General features: G+C 45.2%; 1 protein-coding gene across 1 annotated transcript in view; it reads left to right on the top strand.

Moving 5' to 3' along the window:
- GALNT10 (polypeptide N-acetylgalactosaminyltransferase 10) overlaps positions 1–19,507 on the top strand; it is a 514,012-nt gene that overhangs the window by 448,061 nt on the left and 46,444 nt on the right. The window contains exon 8 of the mRNA XM_007946422.2: positions 13,065–13,172. Coding sequence (XP_007944613.1) covers positions 13,065–13,172 — 108 coding nt within the window. The remainder of the gene's footprint in view (positions 1–13,064; positions 13,173–19,507) is intronic.

Here is a 19,507-nt window from a genome sequence, read left to right as displayed (position 1 = left end):
AAGGCACTTGACTGCTAACCAGAAGGCTGGCGGTTCAAACTCATCAGCCACTCCTTGGAAGGAAGGTTGGGCAATCCTACTTTTGTAGTGATACCACCTCAGAAACCCAAGGAGGAGGTCACTATGAGTCGGGGCCGACTCAGGGGCATATAACAACAACAATAACATGAGATGTGTAGGAGCTCTGATAGCATAGTGCCTAAGGCACTTGACTGCTAACCAGAAGGCTGGTGGTTCAAACCCACCAGCCACTCCTCGGAAGGAAGATGGGGCAATATACTTCCATAGCGATACTACCTTGGAAACCCAAGGGGGGGTCGCTATGAGTCAGGTCAGGTCTGACTTGACGGCACATAACAACAACCAATGACATGAGATGTGTAGAAGAGGAAGTGTCCAAGCAGACTGGGATGAGAAAGATGAGGGCTTTGGGAAATGTAAGTGGATCTATCTTTTGTGAGTAGCAATTTGGAAAAGTCTGCTACATTTTAAAGCAGGCATATTCTTTATCCCTGAAATTCCATGCCCAGGAGTTTCTCCAAGAGAAAAAACTGCATAGATGAGCAGAGAGTTAGGTAGGCACTGTTGGCTGAAGCATTATTTATAATGTGGGAAAACTGCAAATGACCCAGATTACATCCTCAGGGGTTAAATAAGTTAGGGCACATCTAAACGAAGGGATATTATATAAAAGAAGTTAAAAGCCTACAAAATTAAGTTTAAAAAGATAAGTGTAGGATTACCAGTTATTTGTTGGTTGCTGTTGAATCAGCCCTGACTCATGGCAACCCCATGTATATCAAAATAGAACTGTGCTCCACAGGGCTTTCAATGGCTGAATTTTTGGAAGTAGATTGTCAGGACTTTCTTCCAAGGCATCCCCAGATGGACTCAAACCTCCAACCTTTCTGTTAGCACCACCCAGGAACTCCTAAAGTACAGAATAGTATGTTATATGATGTCAGTTTTAGTTTTTACATATATGACAAATGCGAAGAGAAAACATAGTCTAATATGTTATATAAGTCTATGCTTATACCAGCTGCTGTTCACTGAGTGCTCCTACTCAGTCACGTGTGGAGTCCGGGGCTCATCACTGTGCACACAGTATCACTTAATCTACATGGCAATACTCTCATTTTCCCCATTTCATAGATGAGGAGACTAAGGCTTAGAGACAATTACTTCTGCATAATCACACTGCTGGAATGGGATTAAACCCTGCTATCTTCCTTCCAAGCCCATGCTCTGACTCCAAGACCCAAAAGTCTTCCTGTCAGTGGTGGCTACTACTGTTGGATGGCTAGAGTGTAGCTGTCACCTTCTGTTCCATGTGTTTCTGTAACATTAAGTGGGTTCATGATACATATGTATTATTTTTATAATTGGAATCTCTGGGTGGTACAAACAGTTAACACGCATGGCTGCTAACCAAAGAGGTGGAAATTCAAGCCCACGAAGAAGCCCTCGGAAGAAGGACCTGGAGATCTATTTCCAGAAATTCAGCCTTTGGAAACCTCATGGAACACAGCTCTTTTCTGACACACATTGGGTCACCATGAGTTGAAATCAGCTAGATAGCAACTAGTACTGCTACTTGTACAATCAGGAAAAAAATAACAATATTTTTTTTTATAAATGAGAAAAATAGTTGATTTTTAAGCACTGTCAGCTAGCCCTCTCCCCAACACCTGTTTAGCCTGTTTGCAAGTTCAGGATGAAATTCTTCACAAATAAGGTCTAAAGAGAATCCAGTAAAGAGGGGACTGAGCCCCTCCTGAAACACTTCTGCAGGGTCTATCTATTCCAGGAGACACAGGCCACGGTCCCATTGCCCCTGGAGAGATGGAGATGGGGCTGACGACCCAGCCTTTGCCCAGGCAGGTGTGCAGGGAATGAAGGAGTGATGGAGAGAGCCACATGAGGGGGCAGGGAAGGAGGCCTTTCCCTGCAGAAGTCAGGAAGGTCACTCTGATGCCTAAGAGGCTGGCCCAATTCACATTGCCTTGGGCAAGTTAAGAACAAGAAAAGCTATCACATTTTCCTTCCATAAAACATCATTATCAGGAGGATTAGGTAAAATAGTGTATGTGAAAAAAAGGTAGATATACCCCCAGAAACTGGCCAAGGTAATATGACCTGATGCCCAGAGAGGTTAGGTGACTGTCGCTCAGCTACAAAATGGCAGTGCCTGGGCTAAATCCCAGATGTCCTGACTCCCAGCACAGTGCTCATCTCATTACCCCCGATGAGGGGGATGGAGCAAGAGTGTTTCCAGTCTAGCGAGAGGCCATTTTACAGGAAGGGCCCGGCAGCCTGAGGGAGTAAATTGCTGAAAAGGAGGGGACAGTGATTTCCAAGGCCAATTTAAATGGCAGAGGATGATTGGGGGCCACCGTCAAAGCCCTGCATGGCAGTGTATTTTCTCATCCCTCTCACAGTCCCCTTCCAGCTCTCTGGGTCTCAGGCCAGTGGCAGACTAGCTGCAGGAAGCCCAGGGCTAGCCTGTCCCTGGGTTATCCAAGGATCCTGGGGACATGTTTGCGGTGCAGTGAATTACTTGGTATGGCTTTTCCAGCTTTTCCGGATTACTGTGTGGGACCATCCAAATAAGGTGTGTAGAACTCTGATCTTGGGATTGGTTAGTTTTGTCCCTCTGCCAGGCTTACCATGAGCCTTCCTAGAGGCAGAAAGATGAATCTTAATGCCATCAAGAGGGGAGAGCAGGAGATGAAGTAGAGTGTGTCCTTGGACCTGAGATCCTGGCACTGGACCTCCTTGGCATAAATGCCTAGCAGAGAGAGACGCCTGGCTAAGATACAGCAGCAGAAGAACCAAGAGGCAGGAGACAGAGGAGGGGGCTTTTCAGCCCATGGAGTGAGAAAGCTGAGTGCCCTTAGGTGAGAGGCTTGTTGGTGGAGGGGTTGCACATAGGTGTATTGGCAAAGCTAAAAGAGCTTTGTAACACTTGTCCGAGCAGGGTGGAGGCCAATGGCCAGAGAGGCAAGCCTGAGGGCATAGCAGAGGCGAGACTGTCATGATGAAGAGTTATATTCTGAGCACCTTCCTGAACCTGAACTGTAGCCTGTTACTTCCTTAATAAACCCCATAATCATGAGTGTTATCTCTGAGTTCTGTGCAGCCATTGCAACAAATTATCAAACTCAACAGAGAAGTAGTGAGTGCCATGGGAGGGACAGCTGGTGTTAGAGTTAGTGAAAAGGTTGGAGGGTGGCAGTATGGCTACCCTCTTAGGAATAAGCCTTGGGCTGTTGATGGTGATTCCATCTTCCTCTTGTGCAATTAGAGGAGGTCAGAAGATACCATCCCCGTGCCCTTTTTGCAGTATTGTAATGCAAGCAGCATTTTCCTCCCAGGCCACACAGGCCCAGCCTTTCCAAGAGTGTCTGCCTGGAACAGGGAAGGCTTTTGCTGGGACTCTCAGCAAGCCATTTGAAATTCTGTGAGTGTCTCTCTGTCCAGAGAGCCAGCCTCAAAACAGGAGCCTGCCCTCCCATTTTTCCTTCAGGGATACAGCTCAAAGACCCCAGGGTCACCTGTGCCAGGGTCCACATGTCACTCCCTAACTGGCACACACCTATTTCTTCATGCCTTTGTTCTTGCATTAGTAAAACCAAAAAAACCAAACTCACTGCCGTCAAGTCGGATCTTACTCATGGCAACCCCTCCTTGGGTTTCTGAGGGAAAGTGACTTACCATTCTGACCTGAGCTGCTTCATCTATATAATGAGGTTAGATTAATCTTTCAGAATGTACTTATGTCCATATTAGTTAAAATATGTTAAAAGCTTAGCTCAGTGCCCAGGATATAATAAATGGTCAATAAATGGTAGCTATTAATGCTGGCGTTCTTGTGGCTATTGTTGTGTTCAGGCTGTGGTTGCAGGAAGATAGAAGTGGAAAAAGCATAAGACAGAGGCCAGAGGCCTTTGCTCTGGGCCTAGCTCTGGAACCAGCTCTGTGAGACCTTGGACACCTTACCTATCCTTTCAATGAGGCTTTATTTCCTCATCTAGAGGGGAGCACTAACAATCACAAACTTAGCAGATAAAGTGTGAGCAGGCAGGCACCATTCACCTGAGATCGGTTAGCATGATTCTAAAATGCAGTGGTTCTGAAAGCGTGGTTCCAGACCAGCAGCATCAGCATCCCTGGGGAACTTGGTAGACATGCATATTCTCAGGCCCCACTCACACCTATTGAGTCAGACACCCTGGGAATGGGGCCCAGCAATCTGTGTTTTAACAAGGCATCCATATGGTTCTGATGCTTGCTCAGATTTGAAAATCACTTTTGTAATGAGTAGGTGGGGACTTGTACAGAGAATGCTCAGGCTTATTTATGAAAGGGGAGAGGAAACAGGTTGGTTGGCAGGTTGGTTGACCAGTGAGTTCCCACACTTTCACACAACAGCTTTCAAGGCTCAGGGATCCACCCTGGCAACTAGTTTCTGTCCCACTTCTCTAAACAGGGTTTTAAAATAAATAACTGATGAATGATTAGTCATGAATGAATGATGTCACATTTGTATGTATTGGGCCAGCAGTGTTCATGGAAAGAAAGGCAGATGTGCCCACTGGGGCAAAGGAATAAGTGCCTCACAGCTGGTTTCCAGCAGCATCCATACATGGAGTCAGGAATGTGGAGAGAGTAGAAGGAGATAGGAACAGGTGGCAGAGAGCTTTGATTACAAGGGAAGGGTCACCCCTTCCTTGGTCACATAACACAAGTGTCAATAAGAATCTTTGAGGAAGATTAGGGTCAGGAGCAAGCTCTAGGGAAATTAAACAAGGAAGGCTTCAGACTTGCTTGGTTCTGGGGAATCCAACCCCACATTCCATTATGAGCTCTGCCATTTATGAGCTGAGAGACCCTGGGGTACTTGGTTTCACTAAGCCTTGGTTTCCTCACAGGTTAGGAGTGTGATAAGTGCCTCCATCACTGACTTGTTGTGACATTGCTATATTTCCCAAGCATAAGTCAAAACCTCATGCAAGGCAACTATCTCCCCATTTTTTTTTTGCCAATTTGGCTATAAACACTTAGAGATATGTTGAAATAATTAAAGATTTAATTTATTAATTTAGACACATGTGCTTAAAACTGTATTTTATAAAAAAAATAATAATTTATAAATACTTTTTTTTTCTTTTTACCTACTGAATCCAGCAACAGTTATAGACATCCAAAACTACCATGACTGACATCATTACATGTGGTAAGACTTCCTGAAACAGCATCTTGTTTAAAGCAAGCTAATTGAGAGATGCCCCACAATAGGAACTTTTGGAAGACATGAATATAATACCAGCCCTTCATCTCTGAGAGTTCCATGCATATAGACAGTGCCCACACAGCGACAGCTGCCCCCCCCCCAGAGGATGCTGCACACAGAATTGTTCCCGGGGTCCACCATGACCCAGTGTTATTACCTCCTCACAACAACCGCACAAGGTCAGCACAGTAAACACCCATCTTTCCAATGATGAAACTGAGGATTTGAGACTTAAGAAACTTGCTTAAAAGCCTGGATTAGAACTCAGTTTTGTCTGACTTGAGACCCGAGCTCATAACCACCACTCTATGTGCTTCCTATGCAGACAGATAATGCTGAAGAATCAGTGGCAACAATTATGTGTTATTTCCCCACTATGCAACTGAATAGGGTTTGAACAACATAGGGGTTCTCAGCAGAGATTCTAGCAGCAAACGATGAATCTGGATGTCAGTCTGTTTCTGTCTGTCCAGCAGGGGATGGACAACCACCTCACTCCCAGAAGGTTCCTGGCAGCATGCCCTTGGCAGGGAGAGGCTGCTCTGCCTGGCCCACCCACAGTGTCTCCCTTCCGCAGGACAGGCCCTTCACCACTCTCTCCCCAGGCTCCATTGTGATTTTTCTGATGCACATCACTACACGTTTTTTCCCCCTCAGTTTAGGAGATAACAGCGAGTAATTGTCTTTTATAGACACTGTAATGAGGCCTGTCATCACACAAAAGAAGTTTGCTAACAAAATAAATCAAAGCATCAATGAAAGTGAATGGGGAGCAGGCTTTTACAATTAGATGTGTACTTGTCTGCTGGCATGGTGCTTCTAGTGAGAAGTCTCTTCCGCAGAGGATAAAAAGAAAGGCTTAGAGAAACGAGCTGGCAGGACATATCCGGAAACTCCTTGTGGTGGAACAACAAGCTCCAGAGCACACACACAGAGAGAGAGAGAGAGAGAGAGAGAGAGAGTTACACCAGACAGCTCACACCACAAGGAGGGGAACTGCAAAAATGTCCTCTTAATGGTCTGTACTTGCTTCCCTTTCAAATATGACAGGTTCCATCCAGGCCAAACATGATTCTGGCTGCTGCCAGCACTACAGCTCCCTCTTCTCTGCATCACTGGGACTCTTCTTACAGGTGTATCACTTGAGTGAGAGGAGAATGTCCAAACTCCCCTTCCCACCTAGGCCTGTCATTCTCCTGGCCACTTGTAGGTTTTGTCACCAAGTCAGTTGAAAAAAAAAAAAAAAATGCCATAGTGTTGGCCAAAGGGCAGAACACTGTATAATTTCAACCTGTTGCTGTTAATTCTAACTCATGGCTCAACCTGTTGCAGTCAAGTCAGTTCCAACCCATGGACCCTATGTGTTAACAGAGTTGGACTGCTCCATAGGGTTTTCTTGCCTGTAAGGTTTTACAAAAGCAGATTGCTAGGCTTGTCTTTCACAGCACCACTGGGTGGGTTTGAACTGCCAACCTTTAATTAGCAGCTGCACACAAACATTTTGTTCCACCCAGGAACCTCTGTATAATTTCAAGGTAGTGGTATTTCCCATACTCTTACAAGAAGAAATGACTAATGTTAGTCAGGTTTACTATGAGCCAGGCACCAGGCTGAATGCTTCTCACAGGTTGTCTCATGCCATCTCAGCTGCCTGTGAGGTCTCAATGACTAGCGTCCCCATTTCACAGATGAGGAGACAGAGGGTCCCTAGGTTAAACTTGCACAAGGTCACACGCTGCTGGTGGTGGCACTGGACTGGAGTGCAGGGAGTCAAACTACTTGTGTGCTCGTGATCCATGTGCTGTAGTGGTTGTGGATCTTGAATCGTTGCTCCCTCAGCTGTGACATAAGGGAAGGTTCTACAGATACATAGATAAGTGACCTGGGTCATGAGCAGAACCACAGGACCCGGGAATCTGTGGCCGACTCTTACCACCCGGCGTGAGTCCCAACACCATTCTATGCCTCAGGCTTTTATATGGTCAGTGAATCTGTGAATCAGCAGACTGTATGTCCCCAGAAGAAGAGTCTTGAGATCCTGTATCTTCAGTAGCAGTTTGAGAGCTGCTTGTCATTGGAGGGAGGGCACTAAGTGGTGATCACAATAGTGACACTATCTCCTAGCCTCACATGTCTGTCTGCTTCCCCCAGACAAATCTAGCCAGGATTCAACCCATAAAGCTCAGCCTGAAAGAGCTGAAGATATGGGACCGTTTACCCAAGAAAGAGTAAAATTTCCTACCCCTCTCCCTGACATGTTCTTGATACAATTACTAGAGGCAAAACAAAACAAAGAGACAGTGGTTTTACTCTGTAGACTAAAGAATCGATGACAAAACGAGATCCATCGTTTTTCTAATCAAATCCCTATTCCCAAGACATTGCATCAGCCTTGGTTCATTTATTCCTTCATAAGTATATATAGAGTGCCTATAACGGGCAAAGCACTGTGCTAGGCACGTGGGGTCCAATGGCAAATACAATAGCCATTGTATGACCCTGCCACATAGAACATAAGTCAGTGGGACACAGAGGACTTGGCAAGGATGCTTACATTTGAAAGTGACAGAAAGCTCTTGAAATGGCTGTAGCCAAGAAGTGGGGGGCAGAAGGGAGCCCAGAGATGGACTGTCAGCAGCACAACTGGATCCAGGTGCTTTCTCCTCTCCCTCTCTTTATCCCTCTCCTGGCAATGACCTCCTCTGTGCTGGCTACACCCACAGGCCGACCTTCTCTGTGTTGTGGCCAAATGGCCATTGGTGACACCACTCACACAGTCCTCTTTGCTCTCCATCCCAGAGGAGAACGTGGCCTCTTTCATATCAAGCACAAGCACAACCTGCCTCACGCTAGCCTTAGACACCAGGAGGCAGGGCCTCAAGCTGACCAGCCTGGGTCATGGTCCCCAAGTGGAAGGGCTAGGAGACAATCCCCAAAAGAGAGAAGGTGCACTGATGCCCAGTGCAGAGGACTAGACCTGAAACAAACAACCATGTGGATAATGTATATTGTCTGACAAAACAATGAAGGAAAAGTGTATGGCTCTGTGTGTACACATCAAAGGGTGATAAAGCCCAGTGGTAGAGTCAGAGAAGTCCCCTGAGGAGGTGGCAGTTGAGCAGGAGCAGATGGATCAGTGGGAAATACTGGCACCAGAGTGGAAGAAGATCTGACAGAAGGAAGAGCCAGTGTGAGGGCCCAGCTGTCAGAGGGAAAAGGCATCTTAGTTTCCTAGTTGTGATAGTTAAGGTTGTGTGTCAACCTGGCTGTGCCGTGATTTTGAGTGGCTTAGGAGTTGGATGTAGTAATTTCCCATGACGAGATTGAATGTGGTGTAATCACCTCCATGTTGGAATCTGCTGTGACCAGATTGAATCTGCTTCAGTCAGTTGAAGGGAAGTTGCATTTGGGGTGTGGCTTGCTTCCAGTATATATAGAAAGGATCCTGCATTTGGTTCATGAGTCTTTATCTCCAGTTTCTGCCTGCCATGTTGCCTGCTGATCTTGAGATTGTGCCATTTTACCTGCCAGTCTTGGATCCATCAGCCTCAGCAGCTAACAGCTGTGTAAATTAGGAGACGCCTCTAGCTCCAGTGGGCCTGGAACAAGAGGCAGAGCTGAAGCCCAAGATCAAGAGGCCTTCACACAGCCTCCAGAGCTGCCACTCTGAATTCGGACTTCTAGCCTCCCAAACTGTAAAAGAATAAATTCTTGTTTGTTAAAGCCATCCACTTGTGATATTTCTGTAACAGCAGCACTGGAGAACTAAGACACTAGTGCTGTTGTAACAAATACCACATGTAGGTGGCTTTAAAGAAGAGAAATTTATTTTCTCATGGTTCTGGAGGCTAAGAATCCAAATCAGGGTATCAGCCATGTTGATCCCTTCCTTGTTGGTAGTTTAGGGCATTCCTTGGCTTGTAGCCAATCCTCATATGGCATCTCTCTTTGCCTCTCCTCCCCAGGTGTGTATATCTGTACCTAATCTACTCTTCTGGTAACTTAGGTGTGATCTAATTAATGTAGCAAAACCCACTGCTGTAGATTCCAACTCATAGCAACACTATAGGGTAGAGTAGAACTGCCACTTACGGTTTCCAAGGCTGTAAATCTCTACAGAAGCAAACTGCCACATCTTTCCCCTGTGGGGCAGTTAATGGGTCCAGACCTACCTTTTGGCTAGCAGCCAAATGTTTTAACCACTGCACCACCAGAACTCCTTAACATAACAAAGAAACCCCCATTTCCATACAGGATTACATCCACAGATATAGGGGTTAGGATTCCAGCACATATTTTGGGGGACACAATACAATTCATAACAAAAGGTGTGATGAGAAAGGGTGTGAGGGTGAAGGATGCCCAGGTGGGTCTGACAGTGCCTCAGCTGTGGCATATAGACCACAGGAGCTGCTGAATAAGCTATGTGCTGTCTCATAGTACTGATGCACTGTGGTGGCCAGAGGACACTTAGAAGAGTTGAAGGTGACAGCACTGGGCTCCTCACAGGCTGCTCAGGGGCTCCCAGAGGACCTAGGAGTTGGCAGCAGCCTAAGCTGAATAGGTGTCTGTCTCTGAAGGTAGCTCATCCACAGAGAGCCAGTGCCAGCAAATCCTGTCCTGGTCAGGGAAGCTATTGATGAAACCCATTATCCAAAGCAAAGACTCCCTCTGGGTTCCAGATAGCCCAGGAACTTGAGACAAATCAAGGTCATCCTTGTCCCTCAGGAACCTTCAGGCTGATGGCAGGTGTGGTTGGGGCCGAGGAAACCAGAGGTCACAGGAAAGAGAAGGATTTGGAGACTGATATCCATCTGCACAAAGGAAGGATTCCCCCCCATCCCTCCCTCCGGCCAGGGCAGAACTGGAGATGCAGCCTTGTTAGCTAATGCGAGTTTAATATGGAGTCGAGGGAGCTGGACACCAGCCTAGCCAGCCACCCAGGAGACACTCAGAAATAGAGCAGGGCAAGGCATCCCCCACCTGCTCAGTGCCACTCTGCCACCTGAAAGGCAGGGGGCAGCCCAGTAGCAACGTAGGCAAACTCTGCCCAACAAAAGCATCCCTTCCACATCACTCACTTTGTATAAAGGAAGAGTTATTGTTATAGGATGTTGGCATCTGATCAATATCTCCTGATTTGAAAATAAACTTCTTGGCTTGGCCTTGACATTAATCTGCCATCAGGAGCCCATTATCTCGAGACCAACGTTCTGTTCTATTGACTTGCTTGACTCCCCCCAGATGAGAATAGAATTGCATTTCTCTAGGCAGCACTTCCACTAATTGCAGCCCCATGCCATGTGCATCCCCTCGTGGGAAGCTGGGACAATGTCACTGGGGGCTGGGGGGCAGTAATTGTGAGAAGTCACAGTGAACTGAGACCCGTCAGGTGCTAGGTGAAAAAGCAACCCTTTTAGAGCCAATGGAGTCCCGTCCCCAGTAGCTCATTGCACAGTACATGCAAGAAGGGGCTCTTTTCCACAGATCACGGTTGTAGATGTTCTCTTCTCGCCCCTCACTCCACAACGAGGGGCTATGATTAGATTAATAATACTGTCATCAGTCCAGCTGCATCCCACCATGGCTACAGCCACCTCCTCACATGAAGCTATCATGACTCCTGCAGGGGCTTCCTAAGCCATACTCCCCAAAGCCTGCATCCTACAGGTCATTCCTTACTCCATAATTGGAGTCACGTGGATAAAATATAAATTGGATTATGTCATCTCCTTCACTGAAGACTGTCCATGGCTGACTCCTCACTCTGCCCTATTACATCCTCATGAACTGGCCCCACCCTGTTCCCCTCCCATCACTGTTCCCTTTGCTCCCTGTGCTCCAGGCCTCTGGCTTTCTTTGTGCAATGATCATGACAAGCTCACCCCCTACCCCAGGGCCTTTGCACTTGCTGTTCTCTCTATTCTCTCCCCCATTCTCAATCTTCATGTTACATTTGCCTTCTCATCCTTTAAGTATCCTCTCAAATAGTCCCTTCTCAGTGTGACTTTCCTTGACCACTGGTATAAAATAGCACCCCATACAGTGAATCTTGTTTTGTCTTTCTCTAGCATGTATCACTGTCTGAAACTATCTCTCTCTGTGTCTTAGATATCTTTTCCCACAGGAAAAAATTACCCCAAGAGATAATGTCTTAAAACAACAATAAGCAGTTATTTTCTAGCAGTTTCTGTGGGTTGGGGATTTGGAAGCAGCTTAGTGGCTTAAAGTCTCTTACAAGGTTGCATTCAAGATAATCAGCTGAGGCTTCAGTCATCTGAAGGCTTGACTGGGGTTGGAGGATCTGCTTCTGAAGATGGCTCACTCACATGGCTGGCACAGTAATGCTGGCTCTTGACAGGAAGCCTCTGCTCCTTATTACCTTATGGACTTCTCCACAGGGCTGTGTGAATGACCTCACAACATGGCAGCTGACTTTCTCTAAGCAATCAATCTCAGAGAGCAAGGTGGAAGCCATAGTGTCTTTAACGACTAATATTTCTGCAGTATTGGTTATACAAGACAGCCTTGCTCAGTATAGGAGGGAACTATACAAAGGTACTAATATCAGGACGCAAAGATCATTGGGGACCGTCCTGGCTGCTGGCTACCACACACCCTGATGAGCAAGGGCCTTGGTTAACTTATTCATTGTTACATGTCCCAGCACAATGTTGGGCATGTAACAGGTACCCTGTATACATTACTCAATGGTATGAATTAGTAATAGTAGTTGCTAACACTACTGCTAAGCACTACAAGGAGTATTTTATTTAATCCCCCAGTCTCACCTCATTCAGTCCTTTACATGTGAGGAAACTGAAGCTCAGAGAAGTGAAGTGCTGTGATCAAGGTCATAAGGCTGGTATATGGCCAACCCAGGATTTGAACCCACGTGTGCTGAGGAAGGGCTTCCCAGGCTGGTCCCATCAGTGAGTGTAAGTCAGCATTACTGTACTCGGTAAGGACTCCCAAAGTGCTGTCTGCCCAGTGTGCAGGCAAACCTAGTTGCTCTGTGTGACAGCCAGATTTTCCCCCTGGGTGGAAGATAGGATGCAGAGAGGAACCCACACTGCAGTCCCCATACTGCAGCCATACCCACCTGCATGGCTTAACAAACCCCACTACAGGAAGAAGTTAAGCCAGAGAGGCTACTGGGCCCGCTTATGTAACCCAGTAAGAGACTTAAAGATCTAGGAGGAAATTCGAGTCTAACGCCAGAATCAGTAAACATAAGTGCCTGTGTGCTCAAACTCTCTTTTCCTGTGGCAGACATCACTAAGTGATCACCGTAGGTTTTCCCACTGAGGCCTGATGCTGCCTTAGACTTCTCAACGCAGCGCTCCAGCATCCACAGTGGTTTAGAGCTCAGACTCTGGCGTCAGCTACAACTGGACTTAAACTCTGGCCCCACGACTTACTAGCTCTGTATCCTCAGACAAGTTTCTTAGCTTCTCAGGGGCTCAGTTTCCTAATCTGTTTCATGGAGCTATGTTATTACCTACCTTATAGGTTTTCTGATGAGTCTCAAATGTGATTATGCATGGGAAGCTCTTAGCATAGTGCTTGGCAATGAGTAATCACTCAGTGCCATCAGCTGTGTTTTACTGCTGCTGTTTTTACTTTGGATCTCTGCCCTTGTTAGTTCTATGAACCAGGGGCTATATCCCGGCTGATGCTTTTTGTTGGATGCAATAAGGAGCACTGGCCTTTGAGGGACAGTGAATTGGAGACAGGAACATTATCTTCTCTCCCTTCATCTCTACAGGTGTGGATGTGTGGGGGCCGCATGGAGGACATTCCCTGCTCCAGGGTGGGCCATATCTACAGGAAGTACGTGCCCTACAAGGTCCCTGCTGGAGTCAGCCTGGCCCGGGTAAGGTGATAGCCCTCTGGAGGGAGAGATGGGCGCTCAACCCACACCCTTAAACAGAGTAGAAGCACCCTCAGGTGCCTGAGAAGTTACTTAAAGCCCCACTTCACCCCTCTGTGACCTTGGGAGGTTTGTTTAACCCCTCTGAGCCTGTGATTTCTCCTTTGTTTAAAGATAACTAATTCTTTCCAACACTTAGCATTGCCAGGGAAATTAAAGAGATGATGAGTTTTCCTGAAGTGTGACAGACAGAGATGGTTTTGGGTGTTAGACATGAGAGCATTTTAATTTTCATGTGTTTATGTTAATGTGGGTTAGAGATTAATGTGCATTCGTGTATCAAACTTGTGATTTCATAGATATTTTATTTAGGATAAAGCTCAAGTAGGTGTACAGTTAGACCTGGGGTGATTTAAAGAAAAATCCTTGCCATCAAATCAATTCTGGCTCATAGAAACTCTATAGTACAAAATAAAACTGCCCTGTAGGGTTTCCAAGGCTGTAGTCTTTACAGAAGATCTTTCTCCAATGGAGCAGCTGGTGGATTTGACCTGCTGACCTTTTGGTTAGCAGCCTAGCACTTAACCACTGCACCACCAGAGTGCCTTATTTAAAGAAATATGTTGTTGTTAGGTGCCATCAAGTTGGCTCCAACTCATAGCGACCTACATACAACAGAATGAAATACTTCCCAGTCCTGCACCAGCCTCACAAATCCTTGCTATACTTGAGCCCATCGTTGCAGCCACTGTGTCAGTCCATCTCATTGAGGGCCTTCCTCTTTTTTGTTGTACTCCACTTTGCCAAGCTTGATATCCTTCTCCAAGGAATGGTCCCTTCTGACAACATGACCAAAGTAGGTGAGACAAAGTCTGGCCATTCTTACTTCCAAGGAGCATTCCGGCTGCACTTCTTCCAGGATAGATTTATTAATCTTCTGTCAGTCCATGGTGCTTTCAGTATTCTTCACCAGCACCACAACTCAAAAGCATCAATTCTTCTTTGGTCTTCCTTATTCATTGTCCAGCTTTCACATGCATATGAGGCGACTGAAAATACCATGGCTTGGGTTGAGCGTACCTTAGTCTTCAAAGAGACAGCTTTACTCTTCAGCACTTTAAAGACGCCTTTTGCAGCAGATTTGCCCATGCAACATGTCATCTGATGTCTTGACTGCTGCTTCCTTTGGGTTGATTGTGGGAACAAGTGCTATAAAATCTCTGGCAGATTCAGCTTTCCTCCATTTATCGTGATGCTGCTTATGGGTCCAGTTACAAGGATTTTTGTTTTCTTTATGTTGAAATGTAATCCATACTGAGGGCTGTAATCTGTAATCTTCATCAGTAAATGCTTCAATCATCCTCACTTTCAGAAAGCAAAGTTGTGTCATCTGCGTATCATAGGTTGTTAATGAGTCTTCTTCTAATCCTAATGCCATGCTCTTCTTCCTCTGGTCCAGCTTTTCAGATTATTTGCTGAGCATACATACTGAATAAGTATGGTAAGAGGACACAATCCTCACACACTCCCTTCCTGATTTTAAACCATGCAGTATCCCCTTATTCTATTTGAATGACAGCCTCTTGGTCTATTTACAGGTTCCTCGTGAGCACAATTAAGTGTTCTGGGATTCCCAGTCTTCTCAGTGTTATCCATAATTTGTTATGGTCCCCACAATAAAATGCTTTTGAACAGTCAATAAAACACAAGTAAACATCTTTCTGCTTTCAGCTAAGATCCATCTGACATCAGCAGTGATATCCCTCATTCCACATCCTCTCCTGAATCCAGTTTGTGTTTCTGGAAGTTCTCTGTCAATATACTGCTGCAACTATTTTTGAATTATCTTCAGCAAGATTTTATTTATGTGTGGTATAAATGAAATTGTTTGATAATTTGCACATTCTTTGGGATCACCTTTCTTTGGAATGGATACAAATATGGATCTCTTCCAGTCAGTTGGCCAGGTAGCTGTCTTCCAAATCTCTTGGCATAACCGAGTGAGTGCCTCCAGTGGGACATCCATTTGTTGAAACATCTCAGTGGGTATTCCGTCAATTCCTGGAGCCTTGTTCTTTACCAGTTTCTTCAGGGCAGCTTCAACTTCTTCCTTCAATACCATTGGTTCTTGATCATATGCTGCCTCCTGAGATGGTTGAACATTGACCAATTCTCTTTAGTACAATGACTCTGTGTATTCCTTCCATCTTCTTTTGATGTTTCCTGCATTATTCACTATTTTGCCTGTAAAGTAAAACCAAACCAAACTCACAGCCATCAAGTTTATTCCAACTCATAGCAACACCCTTTGGGTTTCCAAGGTGGTAATTCTTTACAGAAGTAGATTGCCCAGTCTTCTTCTGTGGAGTGGCTGGTGGCTTTGAACTGCCAACCTTCTGGTTAGCAGTCAGGTGCTTTAGGCACTACACCACCAGAACTCCTTATTTTGCCCATAGAATCTTTCAATATTGCAACTAGAGGCTTGAATTTTTTCTTCAGTTTTTTCAGCTTGACAAATGCTGAGCGTGTTCTACCCTTCTGGTTTTCTAACTCTAGGTCATTATAATAGTTGGCTTTGTCTTCTCAAGCTGCTCTTTGAAATCTTCTGTTCAGCTCATTTATCTTGTCATTTCTTCCATTTGCTTTAGCTACTGTCCATTCAAGAGCAAGTTTCAGAGTCTCTTCTGAAATCCATTGTGGTCTTATCTTCCTTTCCTGTCTTTTAAATGACCCTTTGCTTTCTTTATGTATAATGTTCTTGATGGCATCCCACAGTTCCTCTGGTTTTTGGTCATTGGTGTTCAGTGCATCAAATCTATTCTTTAGAAGGTCTCTACATTCAGGAGGGATATAATCAAGGTCATATTTTGGCTCTTGTGGACTTGTTTTAATTGTCTTTAGCTTCAACTTAAACTTGCAAACGAGCAATTGATGGTGTATTCCACAGTAAGCTCCTGGCCTTATTTTTGGCTGAAGATACTGAGCTTCTCCATTGCCTCTTTCCACAGACATAGTCTATTCAATTCCCCTGTATTCCATCTGGCAAAGTCTACGTGCATAGCTGCTGTTTATGTTGTTGCAAAAAGGTATTTGCAATGAATAAGTTGTTGGTAAGGAGCTCTAGTGGCACCATGTCTAAGGCATTTGACAGCTAAGCAGAAGGTTGCTGGTTCAAACCCACCAGCTGCTCTGTAGAAAGAAGATGGGGCTATCTAATTCTGTAAAGATTTACCACCTCAGAAACCCAATGGGGTTCGCCGAGAGTTGGAATCAACTCAGTGGCAGTGAGTTTGGTTTTGGTTTGGTTTTAAGTTGTTGGTCTTAACAAAATTCTATCATGAGATCTCCAGGCCATATTTCTATCACCAAGGCCTTATTTTCCAACTACTGGTAATTCTTCTTTGTTTCCAAATTTTGCATTCCAATCGCCAGCAATAATCAATACATCTTGACATCTTGATTGCATGTTTGGTCAATTTCAGACTGCAGAAGTTGGTAAAAATCTTCAATTTCCTCATCTTTAGCTTTGGTGGTTGGTCCATAAATTTGAATAATAGTAGTATTAACTTGTCTTCCTTGTAGGTGTATGGATAATATCCTGTCACTGACAGCATTGTACTTAAGGATGGATCTTGAAACATTCTTTGTGACGATGAATGCCACACATTCCTCTTCAAATTATCATTCCCAGCATAGTAGATCATATGATTGTCTGATTCATAATGGCCAATACCAGTTCATTTCAGCTCACTAATGCCTAGGATATCCATCTTTATGTGTTCCATTTCATTTTTGACAACTTCTAGTTTTCCTAGATTCATACTTCATACATTCCATGTTACAATTATGAATGGATGTTTGCAGCTGTTTTTTCTCATTTTGAGTCATGCCACATCTGGAGCTGGTGCGTGACCAGGCAGTGTTTCGTTCTGCTGTGCATAAGGTTGCTATGAGTCGAAGATGACCCGACGGCGCCTAATAACAACTACTCTGAGGAGGCAGCTCTTTCCCAGTCATATTTTGAGTGCCTTCCAACCTGAAGAGCTCATCATCCAGCCCTATACTGGATAATGTTTCAGGGCTATTCATAAACTTTTCCAGTAATGTATCAGTGTTCCACTGCTGTTCATAAGGTTTTCACTGGCCAGTTGTTTGAGAAGTGGATGGCCCCTTCCTCCTTTTGAGTCTCTTAGTGTGGAAGCTCTGCTGAAACCTGTCCACCATGGTGGACCCTGCTGTTATTTGAAATACACGTGGCATAGCCTCCAGCCTCACAGCAACATGCAAGCCTCCACAATGTGACAAGTGACAGACAAGTGGTGGGAAGAAATATGTTAGATAAATATTAATACAGGTGGTGTGATTTGTTTGGGAAAGCTGAAACCAGATGCTTAAAAGTTCCTGGTTCCAGGATTGTTAATAAATGAGCCTTTGTCTCTCCTCCCCTTCCCTCCCCACTTTCATTGCCAGATTGATTTTTTGTGTCAGCCTATTTCATTGCCTTAAAACGATTTTGTATCATTGCTTGAATTAAATTGGCCACGGGCAGCAAACAGAAATCTGTGAACCTGAGTGGTCGGGGAGGTGGTGGTGTTTAATGCATTAGGAGTTTCCCTAGCTATCTGAGAGTAGAATGTTCCTATGAAATCTTTCGTAAACTGAAATCGCATAAAGCAAAGAAGCATTTACAGTTAATATGGGAAAAATAATTCTGCGTTCCCAGACCCAAAAAATAACCTACCAAATCATACCGAATAACATATAAAACCTAAAATAACACTAACATGTAGTGTTCACACAGCCCTGGTGGTGAAGTGGTTAAAACACTAGGCTGCTAACCAAAATGTCAGCGGTTTGAACCTACCAGCCACTCCCAGGGAGAAAGATGTGGTTTCTGCTTTCCTAAAAAGTTACACCCTTGGAAACCCTATGGGACCCCACCCTACAGGGTCGATATGAGTCAGAATTGATTCAGCATCAGTGGATTTGATTTTGGTTTTGGTTTTATGGTGTTCAGACAAGGTTCAAAGCTGTGTGGCCTGACTGAGATGCTGACTGTAGTTCCAGGAGAAGGAGCTTGGCCACGCCACTTTTGCTGCTGGACTTAACATGCTGTTTCTTTATTGGCTGGTGGTGAAACAAATACGCTTTTCGCCTTTTTCTTCCTAAAAGCAAAAATCCCCTTTGGGTTTCTTTCAGTTAATTAATATAGGTCTTTTGAAAAAGAGAAGTGTAAAGCGAAATTTGAAAAGTGGACGATACCTATAATAATATGTCACTAAGCCCTAATAATTTTTAAATGTTAAGTGCCTTTAAAAAGGTAAATCAAGGGGGTCACAAAAGGAATACGAAGAGGTGAAGGGTACTTGTTGTTGTTGTTATGGGCCGTCGAGTCGGCCCGACTCATAGCGACCCCTCCTTGGATTTCCGAGGCAGTATCACTACAGAAGTAGGATTGCCCAACCTTCCTTACGAGGAGTGGCTGGTGGGTTTGAACCGCCAGCCGTCTGGTTAGCAGGCAAGTGTCTTAGCCACTATGCTACCAGAGCTCCCGAAGGGTACTTAGAGGGAGGTTTTTGGCAAAAGCTGGAAAGAATGACTGAAGTTTTGCTCTATGGAGACGCCCACGCCGCCGCCACCCCACACACACCAAGACCCTGGGGCAAGACTGAACTTGTTTGCTTAGGTCCACAACTTCCTTCTGCCCTTGCTCTCTGCCTCCTCGCCCTCCTCACTCGACAGTTTTGACATGCAGAATGCTAGCCCCTTGAACATGGAAGAGCTGTCTTCCTGCAATTTACAAGGAAATCTGAGGGGCTCAAAAGAGTCTAGATGGTCGCCCCTACTTGGTTTTGTGTGTGGGAAGCTGAGTTCTAGGTAGCTGAGCAGGGTGGCAGGGGCTGCTCGCTTGCCAGCATTGAGGGAAAGGTGAGCCGGCAGTGCCCTCTAGTGGTAGAAAATACTAACGACAGCTGCACCAACTACTGGTGCTTTCAACAGCCACATTTGACGGATTGGGTTCTAGATTCAGCCGAAAAGGCAGACATCAAATGTCATCAGAAATATCATTGGCGACCCCTGAAGAAGATGTCAGGCAGGAAAACAGCACAGTCGCTCAGTAAGTGCAAGATAGTGACTCTTCCACATACAAGGGGATACCCGTGACCTCTGAAATATCCTTTTCCAAACCTAAGTTCTTGGCATGTTTAAAGCCCACCTGATAAAGACACAACTACCTCCTGTTATCAAGAACATTATCCATGAAGAAAGCAAGAGATCACTAAAAAGATGAGAAAAGAAGAGAAGACCAAAGTGGATGACAGAAGAGACTCTGAAAC

The sequence above is a fragment of the Orycteropus afer genome, unplaced genomic scaffold (assembly GCF_000298275.1).
Source record: "Orycteropus afer afer isolate SDZICR_OR568_19922 unplaced genomic scaffold, OryAfe1.0 scaffold00160, whole genome shotgun sequence".
Classification (NCBI taxonomy): Eukaryota; Metazoa; Chordata; class Mammalia; order Tubulidentata; family Orycteropodidae; genus Orycteropus; species Orycteropus afer.
Note: the sequence above shows the minus strand (reverse complement) of the source record. Positions and strands in the feature narration are given on the sequence as shown.